The following is a 16449-nucleotide window of genomic DNA, read 5'->3' as shown; positions in this document are numbered from 1 at the left end:
TCCTCCAATATACTAATATTCTCGCGAGGTTTTAACACCCATTCCCTTTTCCTAGTGGTTGGTTTGTCTGTTTTCTTCATCCTCCCCATCATCTTTGATACGACGTCATCACATTACCATTGACAGTAAAATAATAGGTTGTTATGATGGAAATTATGGATATCTTGATATTTTAACACCCATAAATGACATAAATGTAATGAATCAAACTGGATATAGTGTTGATTTTACGAAGTTGGTTTATAAAGGATTTACAAAATTCACTATCAGATTGAAAGGGTTGATAATCCTTGGGTATGAGAGGAAGTGAGGGGGGTGAAGAAACTACAATAGAGAGGGAGTGATTAGATCCAATTATGCACAGCTGGAGCTCCCTCCCTGCCTACTATCAATCATATGGCCAAATATGTTATTTTTATGTCTTGCAGAGGGTAGCACTGACCAATAAAAACTGATATGGCATGCATTTGTAATCTCAGTTCAATTGAGCGAACCAGTGCTTGACTTGGACTGAAATTGGTGCCAGTACTCATTTTGTGTGCCGTTACTGTTTATATTTATGTGCAGGAACTCTGCAATAGTTTTAAGCCAATATTATATCAGAGGTGCAGGAACTGAAGCAGTAGAACATTTTAGGTGCTGGTACTCAGTTCCGGTGAGCTCCTGCCCAAGTCAAGCACTGGAGCAAACAAATATTGATTGGCAGGCTCAATCAGCAGGGTGAGATATTTTGTGTAACCTTTATGTATTCTGATCTTATAGCTGTGGCTAATTACCTCAACTAGCTATAGAAAAGACCCAGAACAGCGTAGCAGCAGAGCTAACCTGGATTCTGTGCTTGATTTAGTTTGAGTGGCACAACGGAACCAACGGAAAAATCCTCCAAACTCAATCAAACACACCTCATTTTACATTTCACCCAGGCAGATCAAATCAAATTGTATTCCTCACTTGCTTTGAAAACAACAGGTGTGGACTAACAGTGAAATGCTTACTTACAGGCCCTTCCCAACAATGCAGAGAGAAAGAAAATAGAGATATAATAGAAAAGTAAAACGCATAATAACAAAAGTAATAGTAGATGCACAATGAGAAATGATAACTTGGCTATATACAAGGGGTACCAGTACCGAGTCGATGTGCAGGGGTACGAGGTCATGGAGGTAGATAGCATATGTGGATACTGTATACATATAACTAGGAATAAAGTGACTGATAGTAAACTGTAGCAGCAGTGTATATGATGAGTCAAAAAGTTAGTGCAAAAAGGGTCATTGCAGACAGTCCAGGTAGCTATTTGGTTAAACTAACTATTTAGCAGTTTTATGGCTTGGGGGTAGAAGCTGTTCAGGGTCCTGTTGGTTCCAGACTTGGTGTATAAGTACCGCTTGCCATGCGGTAGCAGAGAGAACACTATGACTTGGGTGGCTGGAGTCTTTGACCATTTTTAGGTCCTTCCTCTGACACCGCCTGGTATAGAGGTCCTGAATGGCATAGAGCTTGGCCCCAGTGATGTACTGGGCCGTACGCACAACACTCTGTAGCGTCTTGCAGTCGGATGCCAAGCAGTTGCCATACGAAGCGGTAATGCATCCAGTCAAGATGCTTTCAGTGGTGCAGGTGTAGAACTTTTTGAAGATCTGAGTGCCCATGCATTTAGCTCCTCTGGCTGGCTGGTTTATCTGTGATAGTTTGCAAGCCCTGCCACATCCAATGAGCTTCAGAGCCGGTGAAGTAGGATTCGATCTTAGTCCTGTATTGAAGCTTTGCCTGTTTGATAGTTCGTTGGAGGGCATAGCTGTATTTCTTATAAGCATCCGGGTTAGTGTCCCGCTCCTTGAATTTTTGAAAACCCAAATCTTGCAATTCTGAGTCTGTTAGATATTTTTAAGATGATGGACACACACTGTTCACACACACTACTGTCAAAGTACTGTACAGAAAACCAGCCTCTTGCCAGCTATCAAATATGAGAGGGCCAGCAGAAACCATGGAAATTATCTAATTCAAGGCCCACAGGAGTGGACTGGTGACCTGCAAGCTCCTGTGACCAATATAATAACATATTATAACCATATCCATAAAAACACATATTATTAGACCATATTATAACCACCATATTATTAATTTAGTTCTGGAGATTAATTGTTTACTCTGAATCAAAAATGAATAGGCCACAGGCATTTCTATTGTGTAGGCTATTGTAGCAAAAACTCAATTAGTCACTGACTGTAGGCCTACAGTCATAACATGGACTTTTCTATATTTACATTATGGTGATAAAGTCTGTACCAAAAACCCAACCGCTATCATGTGCCTTCAATCATGCGTAATTGCGCATCATATCAAAATCAATAATGGTCCCATAATATTGATGTAGATGGGCACCAGCAGAATTCTAGCCAGTCGTTGACATTTCTGGGAGGAGTCTGTGACAGTTGCATCTGGGCCATAGAGAATGATAGAGACCTCTAGTGGCCAAAATACCATGTTAGCATGGGCAGCGCAATTGAGGGCTTCCACAATTTTAATGTAGTCAACTGGCTGGGACTTTCCAGTCTGGTCTCATAGACTAGACGTAACATAGTAAATGTGAATCCGGGATACTCAAATTAGTGGAACGGTTAAATAAGACAGAAGGTATAACGCAAAGATCTAGTGAACGTCTAGGAACCGAAAGGTTGTGTGTACGAATCTCATCACGGACAACTTTATCTTTTTAGATAATTAGCAGCTTTGCAACTAATTATATATTTTTAGCTACTTTACACCTACTCAGCATGTTAGCTAACCCTAACATTAACCATTTTACCTAACTCCTAACGTTAACCCTAACCTTAACCCCTAACTTAGCTAATGTTAGCCACAACAAATTGAAATTTGAAACATATCTTACGTTTGGCAGATTTGTAACATATTGTGTGAATTACAATTCATAACATATCATACAAATTGTAATTTGTAACATATCATACGACATGGTTGACGGACATCCACAAATGAATACCTACCATTCAAAATGTTACATTGGCGTGTCCCGGATTTACATGTACTATGTTATGTTGACCTCTAAGTCCAGGTTGGACTTCCAACTTCATTGGCTGATCCCTTCTGGTGACACTGCTGGAGTCATGTCCAACCGGGTCATCAGGAAGGTTTAGCCAATCGTGAAGAAGAAAATTGACTACTTCAAAATGGAGATAGCCTCAATGGCACTGCCCATGCTGTCACAGACGCTATAATAGCACAGATACAAAAATAAGTCCTCTATCTATCTCTATGGTTTGGGCAACTATTGCCCTAGTTCATCAGTGTCAAAACAGTGCAGCACATTTGCAAAAAAGCTGATTTAGACTGCATAGGGAGAAAGGTAATCAACATGAGAGCATTGGGATTATATTTTAAAATCAGTTTAGTGCAACCAGCAACCTCACTGTACATCAGGCTTAATGCTGCGTTCTTAACCAAGTGGGAAGTGGGAATTTACTACATACGACTGGGAAAAATCAGCTTGAACGGCTCTCCAATTGATCATTACTAGTGGGAAACTCGTCTATCATACTGAGCACCCATTTCTCCCACATGCTGACCTCTGACGTCAACTACTAAGAAAATGACCTTGATAACAGCATTTTGGCAGTTACATGCAAAAAAACAAATAAAAAGCAATCTATTAATATGTTTTCTGAACACTATCATTTGTTTACAAGATAGCTGTAGTTTGAGTTTATGGTTTACACAGCTTGTTGGGCATGAGCGTTTCTCAACGTATTCAAAGCACATTAATTAATTTACGACTTCACAACTAGTAAATTCCCACCTCCTACTTGGTTACGAACGCAGCTTAAAAACATGACATCGTCTACAGAGGGAGACGCAGTGGACAGGCGAAATGACCTCCTGAATTTGTCGACTGCCGGAACTATTATTGTCCAATTTTATGAATAATTTGACGATATCTTTGTAGAAATATTATTTTTCAGTGGAAATTCTAAAGAGACACAATGGACCGAGTGAAGAGCTCCATGCAGCAAGTACCGAACCCAATTCCCAAAGCGCTGATTCGTCGGACCGGTGGTGCCAACAGTTTAGAACTTGAAAAGGAGAACTTTGAACGCGGCCAGGTAAAGCACTTGTTTAGTGGGAATTCTGGATTTCTTGTACAGAATTAGAAGGGACTAAGAAATGTGAAGATATTATAATAGTTATGGTGAAGCTTCGAGTTGGAACCGTCCGTTGCATTGAAGTTGGCAATGATCCGTTCAGCGTGAAAACTTGCGGACATGCCATGGTTTATCAGCTTGAGTGATTGGTGCTGCCTCGCAGGTTCGGATTTCCATGGAATTTTCTGTGAACATTGCTCATGATCTATGCGCGAAGGTGTGTGTGTGCGCGCCAACTTGACCTAAATGAGCGAGTGTTTACAGGAATGCATTGTTTACGATGTTGGTAATACAATGTAGTACTATTATACCACCACACAACAGCAAGCCAACATCATCATCCCTTTTTCTTAGCAGCGGGTAACATATTTGATACGAACGTTTGATAGCTGTGCCTCAAATAGCTTCTACTAGATTAAAAAAAGTATTGTCACAAAGTTGATATTGCAAAGATTATAGAGACATGACATCATTGTTGGGTCTTCAGTGCAAGATCAAAATCTGTTGAAATAGGTCAGTCCTAAGAGCACAGATTTAGTTATTTGAGAAATTCTGCCTGATAAAGAACAGAGGTCTGATTTACCATATCTCAGGAGAGGTGACGCCCACAACTTTGGAGAGAGAGAGGCAAAATGCCGTATGTGTCTGCCTGGACTATCCATAAAACCACTACCATGTATCGAACTGCAATAAAATGCCTTTTAGTGCATCCTGGACACAGCACTAGAACCAATGGCCTGAGAGATATTGTGATGGGTTCTGGAAAGTACAATCAGCCTACAAACTGGGGTGTGTGAGAGAGAGCTGGGTGGGACTATCATTGTTGCTTTTATCCAGGGAAATAAGTTTGAAGAAAGGGTGGGACTGAGCAGCACTGTTTGTTGATGCCCTTTAAATGGGCAATCCGCAGTTAAAACAATAAGTGTTTCGGTAAAAAGCTGAGGGATGGGGCTGTAACGACTCAAATTCATAGACAGAGCTATGGATGCAAGGACTGACCATCCATGATATCAACATTTTTGTTTTAATCATGTTTTGAGGCTATATAGTGTTTGTTTACATTTACTTTGTTTACAAACATTGGAGTAAAGCAAGCTTATATTTTGTGTTCTGATGGGGTAGGACAGTTAAACTAAGCTCATGAGGCATTTCTAAGTTATATTCTACTAGAATCAATGGGTACATATCATTCATTTATAAATAAAAAATGGGATGCAGCGACTGCAGATTGCCCATTTAATGGTTTAAATGTACTTTGAATTCTATATCCCATATAGCTGACAGGCTGTTACTCAAGAGCTGTAGTCCAGAAAAACGCATGCTCATTTTTCATGCACGCTGCCGAGCAGCGTGGACAAGACACTTCCTGCTTGGCAGTCTCTTCCCAGATGGGGGGGTAGTCAAAAAGTAGGTCAAATGAATCAAGCCTTTTAAATTACCCTGCTCTGCTGGGGTTGTTTTTTTTAGCAGCAGATGCAACCTGCTTTTCCAATCTTCTACTACAACCACTGCCAAATTAGCCAATGAGCTTTTGAGCACTCATTTGCGGGACTGAAGATTGATCCAGAGAGCAGAGTTTTGCTGTCTCTTGTAGTCATAGTGTGCTGTGACTGTGACATTGATTTTAGATGAAAGGCTAAATGTGTAAATGTAGGCTATCACACCACATTCCTCTCAAAATTGCTCAAATCAGATACGATTCCTAATCTGGTTGTAGCAGTAGTTTTTGTTATGGTTGATTTTTGACGGCAGTCCTAAAGCTGTTCCGCAGCGGAGGGAAGAATCAATGAAATCTTGTTTGTGCTTTAATACAGGGATTAGCCCCGAGTTAATCTGATCTGTTGTGGCTTGGATCTGCCTGAATCTGCTGGCTTTCACCACTGTCCCAAAACCACCAGTGGCTCTGCTCTAAGACCTCTGTTCAGGCACAAGAACTCTAATACAATCTAGACTGGTCCCAGATCTGTTTGTGTTGTTACACCAATGACCATAAGAGTTTTATGGTGTATAGAAATGTGCATTGACACAGAACAAGTCTCTAGAGTAGACTGATCGTGGTAAGGGTGAAGTCATGCGTCCCAGGGCTCCTATCTCGGTGATTCTTAGAGCACGAGAGTCGGGTAAACAACAAGGGTGTGTTCAGATTCAGAGTACTCACTACTTCATTTTGTCCGCAGAGTTATAAAAATACCTCGCCCAGGCCCAGATAACACATACAGCATGCATGTAATGACATGTTTAGAGACCTGAAATAAGTAGTGTCCTCTCTAATTGGAGATGGATGAATCTACAGTGTGCTTGTTTATGAAGGACTGCCATGCCTCTCTCTGGAGTCGCAGTTGTACTGCTACGTAACAGTTTCCCATCGGTCATGAAACGTAATGGCACAGTTGTTAAAAAAGACCTCAATGACCAGCTTGAGAGAAACTATTTTAGTCGTTTCAACAGTCCACCTCCACTTGAACACCGTACCACTTTAATTAACCATTTAACTTCCAGGGGAGAGCTGCTATCCAACTCTTTCTCTTCTGGAATGACAGGCCCGACTTTGCAGGTAGCCTGGCGGGTAGGAGCGTTGGGCCAGTAACCGAAAGATTGCTGGATCAAATCCCAGAGCTGACATGGTAAAAATCTGTCATAACCATAGCTAAGGACTGCCTGCTACAATGACAGCGTGTCTGTCTGGATAGTGGTCTGAAATGAGAGAAACATGGCTGTGTCTGTGAGAAAGCTACTTCCGTTTAGCCTGGCACCCCACTTTAGAACCTCTCCTGGGTCTCCCAGCTCCCAGACTGGGCTTTCTATTGTGGGATACATCCTGAGAGTGACTCCACCACACAGCAATGTGGCTTACATAATTAAGTCTTAAATTTAGATCCAGATTCTTCCTGCCTGTCTCCTGCATCCCACAGCTCTCCAAGGCAGGCTGCCTCTGGATAGTCAGTACGGTTCGTTCCTTGTCATTTCAGCAAGCCATGACACCCACCATCTCAGATTGTTCTGAAATTGTTTCTGTTAGAAACAGATAAGACTAGCATTCCTGCAACATTATTTGGTTGAAATCTAATTAGATCTCTGAGAAATTAAGCTAATTGATTGCACCCAAATTGGCCATTTTAATTTATAGGATTAATATAATATTCAAAGAATCCAAAGAAATTGTCAAAAGCACCCCACGGAACGCCTAAACCCCACACCAATCAGTTCTCTATGTCTGACAAGTAGCATGGCGTGTGAAAAGGCTAATATAGGTACCATTTCTTTTTTTTTGCAAAAAAGTTAGCATTTGAAACAGTGGACAACAAAACCAACACATGGATTGCTGTCATACCTTCTCAATAGACTGCTTACAGGGTAAGGAAACCAATATGTAATTTTGGTTAACGATCCCTTTAACATTGAGCAATCACCTGGAACAGTACCATCTAGTGGCCAGAACCTGGTAATATCAGGACGTAGGATGGGACATAAACCTAACAAATTCAATGAATAATTTCACTGAACAGGGGGGGAAAAAACATCACCAAATTCACTGGGAATACATTACATAGGATGTAGAAACAATACTCTGAGCCGTAGTACCATACTACATGTCAGACATAGAGAACTGATACTGTATACTTGTTGTTGGGGATTGGCATGGAGGGTCTGTGAGTGACAATTTATTTGGATTCCTCATGTCTTACTCATTGTTAGAAAAAGGTTTGGTCCAAATCAGATGTCAGGTACTATATTTATTGAATATTATATGAATCCTATATATTAAAATTGCCAATTTAGGTGCAATCAATTAGCTTAATTTCTTTAATCAAATTATATTTTAACTAAATTATGTTGCAGGAATGCTAATCTTATCTGTTTCTAACAACAGAAACTTTCAGAACAATCTGAGATGGTGGGTGTCGAAATCCACTTGTGCTTTTTGAGAGTATGAGAGTCATTCTGACACTTTTTGAGGATGTTAACAGTTTGCTTCTTAGATGATGTACCTTAGTTTGACTAAGAGATAGCAGTGCCACAGCATGTCTCTATCTGGTAATCAATGCTGCCTTCCCCACCGCCTGTGCCCCCTTTAGTGGAGCACTGTGGTGCCCTGGCAGCTGTGGAATTTGGAGGAGGATCCACGACCATGTCCCTTGGGCACAAGCAGCACAGCATGGCGGACCCAGACAAGAACTCTCTAATCTCTCTCTGTTACACACACTCTTGGTCTTCCTTTCTCTTCCTGCCTTTGTAAATTACCCCCACCCTGTGCTTGTACCCTGTCATTATAACCAGGGTGAGTTGGAGAGGGGTAGTTACACACACGCACGCACGCAAAGGGAGAGCGAAAGCGGCCCGGGCCCATTAAAACCACTGAGGCAGCAAAAACAGCAGGCACTGGCCTGTGACTTCATTGCACCGGCTGTAGATTAAAAAGTCCTGGATATGAGTGGCAGGTCAGCCATTGGAACAAAGTGCTGAAATGAGATCAAAATGGCATTAACTCTGGCTTTAATTTGGATGGATTAGATATTTTAAAACCTAAAAAAAGTTGATTGGACTTTGGATGCTTAGGTTACATCATCACAAGGACCTACATTTGTATTATTGACTTTTAGTTCATCATTACAATAATACTTGTGATTTTAGATCTAACTTTCTGACTTCATAATTGGGGAAATCCATTATAGCTTAGTGGATACTGTTCACACACAGTAGTGATATATAATATATATTTTTTTTTAACCTTTATTTAACTATGCCCTAATGTCTGGCCAACTGGATAGAAGGGCCTACTCAGCGATTCAATGTCGTTGTGACATACCGGTAAGTAGATTTTTGTTCTGGAGCGGTTTTGTCTCAGCTGTGTTCAAGGCCATTTATATGAACTTTGCCCACAGAATTGAGACAGAGAGGCTTTCACCCTTAACTTGGCGTGTGTGGTGTGATTGTGTGTGCTCGGCACCACCATCACTAAGGCGGAATTAATGTACGGGGACCCAGACGAAAAGAGAAACTCAGTTGTTCAAACAATCAATATTCTACAATCAATATTCTACAACTGACTACAATATAAACATGACACTCATAAAGGCCTAGAGTAGTGTATGTGAGAATTGCAGCCTCTCCATAGAGCCGTGCTCGATGGGTCCACCCACACCATTGGCCCACACCGTACCAGGAAGTGAAGAGACTGTGGTGAAGAGCAGGCTTTGTCTGAAGACAGTCTGTTTGTGTGTAGCGGCCAGTCTGCCAGCAGGAGAATGGGTCACATATTGATTACCGTGGACTATGCTCCTCACTTGGCCCTAGTAATAATAATAATTGTAACTTTAATTGTTAATGTGCTTTTCATGCATGACGCACAATGAATTCAGAAAGAATACTTAATTTCATGTGTTCAGTACCAAATTGCTGAGGTTATTACTAAAGAATGATATGCATAGTCTAATATTGACTTGTTTGTGCATTGTCAAAGTAGTTTTTTTAGCTATCTGAAATTATCTGAGCTGTTTAATTTTTTTGTGAAGATTCCAGACAGTGCAATAATTTCACGATTATGATATAAACCTCTGTCTGAGAGTAACCAGAGGAGGGCACTATTTACCTAAAATTAGTCTGATGTAAGCTAAAGTTTATAACCACATTGCCTCAGCATAGTTGAAGACTGAAAACGGCTCCTTTTTGCAGTGTCACCGTATAACTTTGATATTGACAGTGATTTAACTTCAATTATGCTACTGTAGGCTACCCTTTTCGTATAGCACATCCTATTTCAATATGGCCGATAAACCAAAGGCCTACATCAGAGAGTAATGTTATGACCACATGTAAGTAGTACCCAAATCACAGATTATTTGTTACACTGGTTGTGGAAAGTTACATTGTTTACCATCATGATGATTTGCAGTGTGCCCGAGCCGCGCTGGTCTGGTGTCTCACCGTCTCATCATGTATTTGATATTTTTTCAGGATAGTATAATTTGTTACATGGTGAGGTACGAAGTTAGTTTGGGCGGGGGTTTGTGCCATCCCCAGTCTGCACCTATTGTTTCACAGAGAGTGCACGCTGTTGTTTACACAAAATCCCCGGACAGATATTCAATTCTCGATGTTTAGAACCACCTGCCGTCCTGTTTAGAAATATAAATATAAATATTGCAATCTACAATGCTATGAAACATATATTTTTTTAAATACACGAGAGGGAGATGTTCCCGTGTGTAGCCTACTCTAGGGGTAGGTTGTCGTTTTCTAGACAGTTCTGTTCCGCTTCTCGACAGTCGGATGCTGTGGCTGGGAGCCCCCACTGTTAACTGAGCACGTAGGACCGGGAGAAGGGACACGGAAGGAAAGGAATTGGAGAGCATTTGATATCAAAACGGGACACATGTTGAGTTAACGGGTCCACTCCACCACCCTCTACCGTCTACCTCATAAGCGATTCCAGATTTCTAATTTCCCAGTTGTAGACTATTCTGTCGAAGTATTGCCATCGACCGGATTCGTCTTTGAGCTCACAGCCACCCTGCATTTTTCTGGGACTATGGATCTTAGTAAAATGGTAGGTTTCCAGATATCGATTTATTTTTCCAGTGAACATTGTTAAAAAGGCGCAACAAATATTTGTGTTCGGGGTGAGAGTGTACTAATTTGTTACCGGGATTGTTTATTTAGGAAATTACAAGTTAGGATACTGCAGTCGGGATATATGTTCATGGTCGCTCTAAATAATTTGCTGATCATGCAACTGTATCGAGTGGTGTTTTTTAAGTTGGCCGTGTATGCTATGGATTGTTATAGGATAGTCCAGACTCCAGTCTGATGCATGTTTTAGTGTAGGCTATAACTAGTGTATTGGGCTATAGTTTGCTAATGAATTTCCCCCGACTGATCGGATGTTTCCCCCTTATTTTCTCACATTGGCCCGTTTTCTATGGTCATTAGATAACGTAAGCACGCGCACGTTTTTCACGGTGACTAGAATATCAACGAGCTATCTGACTGTAGTGTTGTTTTCTTGGAGGAAAGCGATGTCAGTCAGACTTATGGTAGCCCAGCTACTTTGCAATGCGTGTCATGGGTCAGTTAAATACTTTCTATAAGGCTACTAGAGACAGCAGCATATCTACGAAATAGGTTGGATTGCACAATACATTTCAAATATTTTACTAACCACCAGGGACATAAGATATATCGTTACAAACCATACATGATTAGTTCGGACTAATAATCCCTCTTATTGATAGACAACCATCACATTTTTGTTACATCATGAGTGTCATTGCAAATACCATGGCTGATAGTGATAGAGGCTATGCATGCTGTTTTGAATGATTGATCATGAATGGCCTACAACAGCAGATGGAGAGCATTGATTTAGTAATCTGTGAATAGGGGAATCCCCACTTGAGAAATCCCCTCAGGGTCAGTTCAACACTGGCTGGACTTGGTGTGAGAGTTCCAGAGCAGGTGCACTAGCAGGGCCAAAGCACCAAAACTGCCCTTTCAGTGCCAACATGGTGTAGTAGGCTACTCTAGCTCTGTATAGAGGGGTGGGGGAAGGGGGTCAATACCAAGCTTTGTGCTCCTCCTGAAATCTCATTGATGTGGAGGTAACCGTTGAGCACACACAACAGTTTGTTTGAGGCAAACACTGGTTGTGATGGAATACGCTCCTCCGTTGTTCTTGGAAGCAACACAGGTTGATCAAAGTCACGCTATAAATATGTTATTGGAGCGATGTTCACCGCTCTGGATCAAACAGACGAAGCCTCAAGGCTGCTCTCTGAGACAAGTTCCTCTCTCTCGGCCAGAGGAAGATAAAGGCCTGCCTGCCACCTGCCTGCCAGTGTCCTCTTAGCTCAGACTCCTCTGCTTTGGTTATTTATGTCATGCACTGAGAGACAACGATATGAAAACATCAACAGTCTTGGCAGATGCAAGAATCAAAAGCAGATATCGAATTGTTCTCAGAGGGCCCACTACTGTTGTTAAGATGAACTAAAACCTAGTCTTGTAAGAAAACATTTCTACAGTGTCATAGTGTCTTTATCAAGGTAAATTAGTGCAAATGTCCATAGAGAAACCACAAACTAATTCAGCGGCTGATGTGCTTGCCCTTTTACAGTACTTTTATGACATCAGCACTTCTTCAGGAAGTTAGCTCCACTAGTTACACAAAGCAGATAGGAGGCCTCCCTCACAGGAGGTTGCAGAAAGCTGTCTTGTCAAAGGAGGCTCGTAAATGGACCATGGGGTTTAGGTTTTATAATACTAGCCAGGGTCCACACTCCGGCCAGTATGTCTCTTCAACCACCTGCCGTCTTCCAGCCCAAGCCCCACATGAACAAAAGCCTGCTGTCGGTGAGGTTATAGACTTTGACTAGCTCAATGCTGGCGGTTTTGAACTGATAATCCACCTGGCCGTGTTGCTGCTCCAGTTTCAACTGTTCTGCCTGCGGCTATGGAACCCTGACCTGTTCACTGGACGTGCTACCTGCCCCAGACCTGCTGTTTTCAACTCTAGAGACAGCAGGAGTGGTAGAGATACTCTCAATGATCGGCTATGAAAAGCCAACTGACATTTACTCCTGAGGTGCTGACCTGTTGCACCCTCGACAACTACTGTGATTATTATTATTTGACCATGCTGGTCATCTATGAACATTTGAACATCTTGGCCATGTTCTGTTATAATCTCCACCCGGCACAGCCAGAAGAGGACTGGCCACCCCTCATAGCCTGGTTCCTCTCTAGGTTTCTTCCTAGGTTTTGGCCTTTCTAGGGAGTTTTTCCTAGCCACCGTGCTTCTACACCTGAATTGTTTGGGGTTTTAGGCTGGGTTTCTGTACACCACTTTAAGATATCAGCTGATCTAAGAAGGGCTATATAAATACATTTGATTTGATAATGGAGTCTTAAAAGACAAGAGTCAATGAGAAGTAGGGCGACAATACAGTAGTATATACCTATTCAGTGTACAAAATATTTAGGCCTACCAGTTTGATTCTGGACAGTATATTCACAGTATTTTGTCATACTTTGGTCCTGAGTATTTATTCTGAGCACATGACCTGACCAGGAAAAACTCTTTACTTAAATGGGGAGGGACTATCTAAACTTGTCCAATGAGAACACTCAATTTCTGTTGCAAAACATTTTGCTACGGTGTGCCCTAATGAAGACAACCCTGGTCTAATCCATGTTGGCTCTGTTCACATAGACAGGAAGAGTGGCCATGCTGGAGGGATTGTCTTTTATGTTTCCTTTCCCTACCGTGCCAGGCTCTTAGAGGTGTAGAGTGAGTGTTCCATGGGAGTGGAAATCGACGTCAGAAATGTGAGCACATTTGTAAAATGCTCCTTTACCGAAACAAGTAACACAGAGGGCCATTTTCAGTGTGCTGACCTTTTAAAAGGGGTGGAGTTCCAACCTGAAGAAATAATATAACCTTAACCCTCTCACTTTTACGCTCTGTGGCTTTTATAACTTGTTGCTTTGAGGGACGTTAGTAATATACTTGGTTTTCAGTTTTCACATTTGCTTCCTAAAAAGGTGTGTTTTTAAGTGCATAGTATGATGACTGTTGTTTTCACACAGTCTGTCTACTGTGACGTAATGTGAAGTGAGTAACTTTTCAGGAAGTGGCTAGTAGGTGTTTTTAGTTATTTCAAAATGTCCATCTAAAGCAATCCTTGTCAGCAGGAGAGCACTATTGGTCTCAAACAGCTACAAATTGTGTGTGTGCGTGCGTGCGTGACCTTAGTTTAAAAGTTTAAAACTTTTACCCCCCTACCTATGTCCAGTTGACCATTGGGGCCACCTGGAAGATGCTGGCAAAGGAAACATTATAAAAGGGGAGCTGTGAGGTCTGTTTGGGTTGGCACCGGGTACTAGGCCTGAGGAGGAGGTGGAGGAATAGTGGAGGGGCTGGGTGCATTTTTCGACAGGCAGGAAATGGGCTGGACAGGGTGTGCCAAGACAGCAAGCCTGACTGAGCACCCCTCTCCCCCTGCTCTCTACCACCTCCCCAGACCCACTGACCCTCTCCCCACCACAGCACCTCTGTGTACAGTGGCGACGCATTCACAGGCAGCCATCCATATTTCCTGTTTTCATTCCCTCCCCCCATCCTTCCCTGTTTACCCATTCCTCTTGAGGTGGTGGGCAAGTCTTAGCAGTACCACCGCAGCAGCCTGCCGTGCATCTCCAGTCCACGGTGCCTGATAAAAGCACTGTGGGAATAGTTTGTGCTGCTTGGCCCCTGCTTGTGTTCTGGTGTGGTTTCAGCACTGCGTGAACAGCAGATCATCTAAAACGCTATCTATCAAGACCACTAACCAAAAAGCACTCTTCTTCCCTGTCAGACATGTAGGTCATGTAAGGATAGAAGCTCGCCAAACTCGTGAGAACCCAGGCTCCTTTAATTTAGACTATTATTTTGATTGGATTGATTGCATTAATTGATTGATTCAATCGATCCAACTTTTTGTTGCACAGGAGTAGAGGGTGCTATCTCTAAATGCAGATGTTTTTCAACCATCAACTTTATTCTGCTCTTCAACCGGTTTCCTAGAGTAGTGATAAAAAATATACTGCGTTGTCGTCATAATCATCTAGTGTCCTAGTACCGATATGTCTGCAGTCAAAACCATTATTCAAATGCTTTCTTTGGGAAAATGACTCATCAATGAGAGATCGCTGCATTATTAAACAGGCACTGACTGGGCGGCTTTTAAGGCACCGGCTATGTCCTGCTCAGTACTAGACAAGACAGGGGTGGATTGGGATTCAGTATGGGCCTAAAGCCTGGGCACTCTTGTAGATCTGATAGGTTTAAGCAGTATGGTAATTCCTTCACCTTGTCTTCTGATAGGCTGGTTGGAGTTTTCACCATATTGCTTGCATTTATCCTTTAAGCTCAACAAGTGTGCAGGCCATTAGGGTTTGTTTCTTGACAGTGTCACTGCCACACAGCCAGGCGAGGACTAGCATATCAATGGCAATAGGAGAGGCCTCTAGAGTTCTCTGTGCATTACATAGGTGGGCCCAGTCCAGACTAGTCTGTCTGTGAGGCAAGTCTCATCCTCTGTCTAATCTCCCCAACCGCAACACACCCACCACCACAGTCTGTTTCTCACCTCCTAATTCAATTTTCTAGCAGTCATCATCTCACTTCATCGGCTGCCCATGCTGCGACGAGACGAGTTAATAGGCCTGTCTATGCCAGCGAGCCGCTCCAGCTTCTAGTCCCATTGGCTTGCCAGGAGTCCTGGGCAGCTGGCACTCTCTTTCAGACAGACGACAAAGTCGCTCTGTGGACTAATTGGGTCGTTCCTGTGTGGGAACTGCTTGCACAAGTGCTGGGAGCCTTCCATCGTTCCTTGGATTTTTGAACGTTTTTTTTTTACGGGAAGAAATGGTGTGGGGTTTTGACTGAAATGTTTTGACTGAAATGTAATGGTAGTGCTATTTTTACACTGAACAAAAATATAAACGCAACATGGAAAGTTTTGGTCCCATGTTTCATGAGCTGAAATAATATATCCCAGAAATGTGCCATTTTGTATTTCACAAAATGTTTGGGCACAAATTTGTTTACATCCCGGTTAGTGAGCATTTCTCCTTTGCCAAGATAATCCATCCACCTGACAGGTGTGGCATATCAAGAAGCTGATTAAACAGCATGATCATTACACAGGTGCACCTTGTGCTAGGGACAATAAAAGGTCACTCTAAAATGTGCAGTTTTGTCACACAACCCATTTGGCATGCTGACTGCAGGCATGTCCACCAGAGCTGTTGCCAGATAAATGAATGTTCATGTCTCTACCATAAGCTGCCTCCAATGTCGTTTTAGAGAATTTGACAGTTTGTCCAACTGGCCTCACAACCGCAGACCCTGTATGGCGTTGTGTGGGCGAGCAGTTTGTTGATGTCAACGTTGTGAACAGTGATGGCCTTGGGGTTATGGTATGGGCAGGCATAGGCTACTAACATCAATTGCATTTTATCGATGGCAATTTGAATGCATGGAGATAACGTGACGAGATCCTGAGGCCCGTTGTCACGCCATTCATCTGCCGCCATCACCCCATGTTTCAGCATAATGCACGGCCCCATGTTGCAAGGATCTGTACACAATCCCTGGATGCTGAAAATATATAATTTCTTCCATGGCCTGCATACTCAACGTGTATGACAGTGTGTTCCTGTTCCCGCCAATATCCAGCAACTTCGCACAGCCATTCTAAGAGGAATGGGACAACATTTCACAGGCCACAATCAACTGCCTAATCAA

The 16449-nt window shown here is 42.4% G+C and overlaps 1 protein-coding gene across 3 annotated transcripts in view; it reads left to right on the top strand.

Annotated features, from left to right (window-relative positions):
* Nucleotides 1–3894: 3894 nt before the first annotated feature.
* LOC120028698 (huntingtin-interacting protein 1-like) overlaps nucleotides 3895–16449 on the top strand; it is a 40409-nt gene continuing 27854 nt past the window's right edge. The window contains exon 1 of one of the 3 annotated variants that reach the window (XM_038973925.1): nucleotides 3895–4124. In XM_038973925.1, coding sequence (XP_038829853.1) covers nucleotides 4005–4124 — 120 coding nt within the window. In that variant the 5' untranslated portion in view covers nucleotides 3895–4004. Of the gene's footprint in view, nucleotides 4125–10299; nucleotides 10711–16449 lie in introns of those variants that run through there. The other 2 variants (XM_038973926.1, XM_038973927.1) reach the window with 2 other exon arrangements.

The sequence above is a fragment of the Salvelinus namaycush genome, chromosome 34, assembly GCF_016432855.1.
Source record: "Salvelinus namaycush isolate Seneca chromosome 34, SaNama_1.0, whole genome shotgun sequence".
Taxonomy (NCBI): domain Eukaryota; kingdom Metazoa; phylum Chordata; class Actinopteri; order Salmoniformes; family Salmonidae; genus Salvelinus; species Salvelinus namaycush.
Note: the sequence above shows the minus strand (reverse complement) of the source record. Positions and strands in the feature narration are given on the sequence as shown.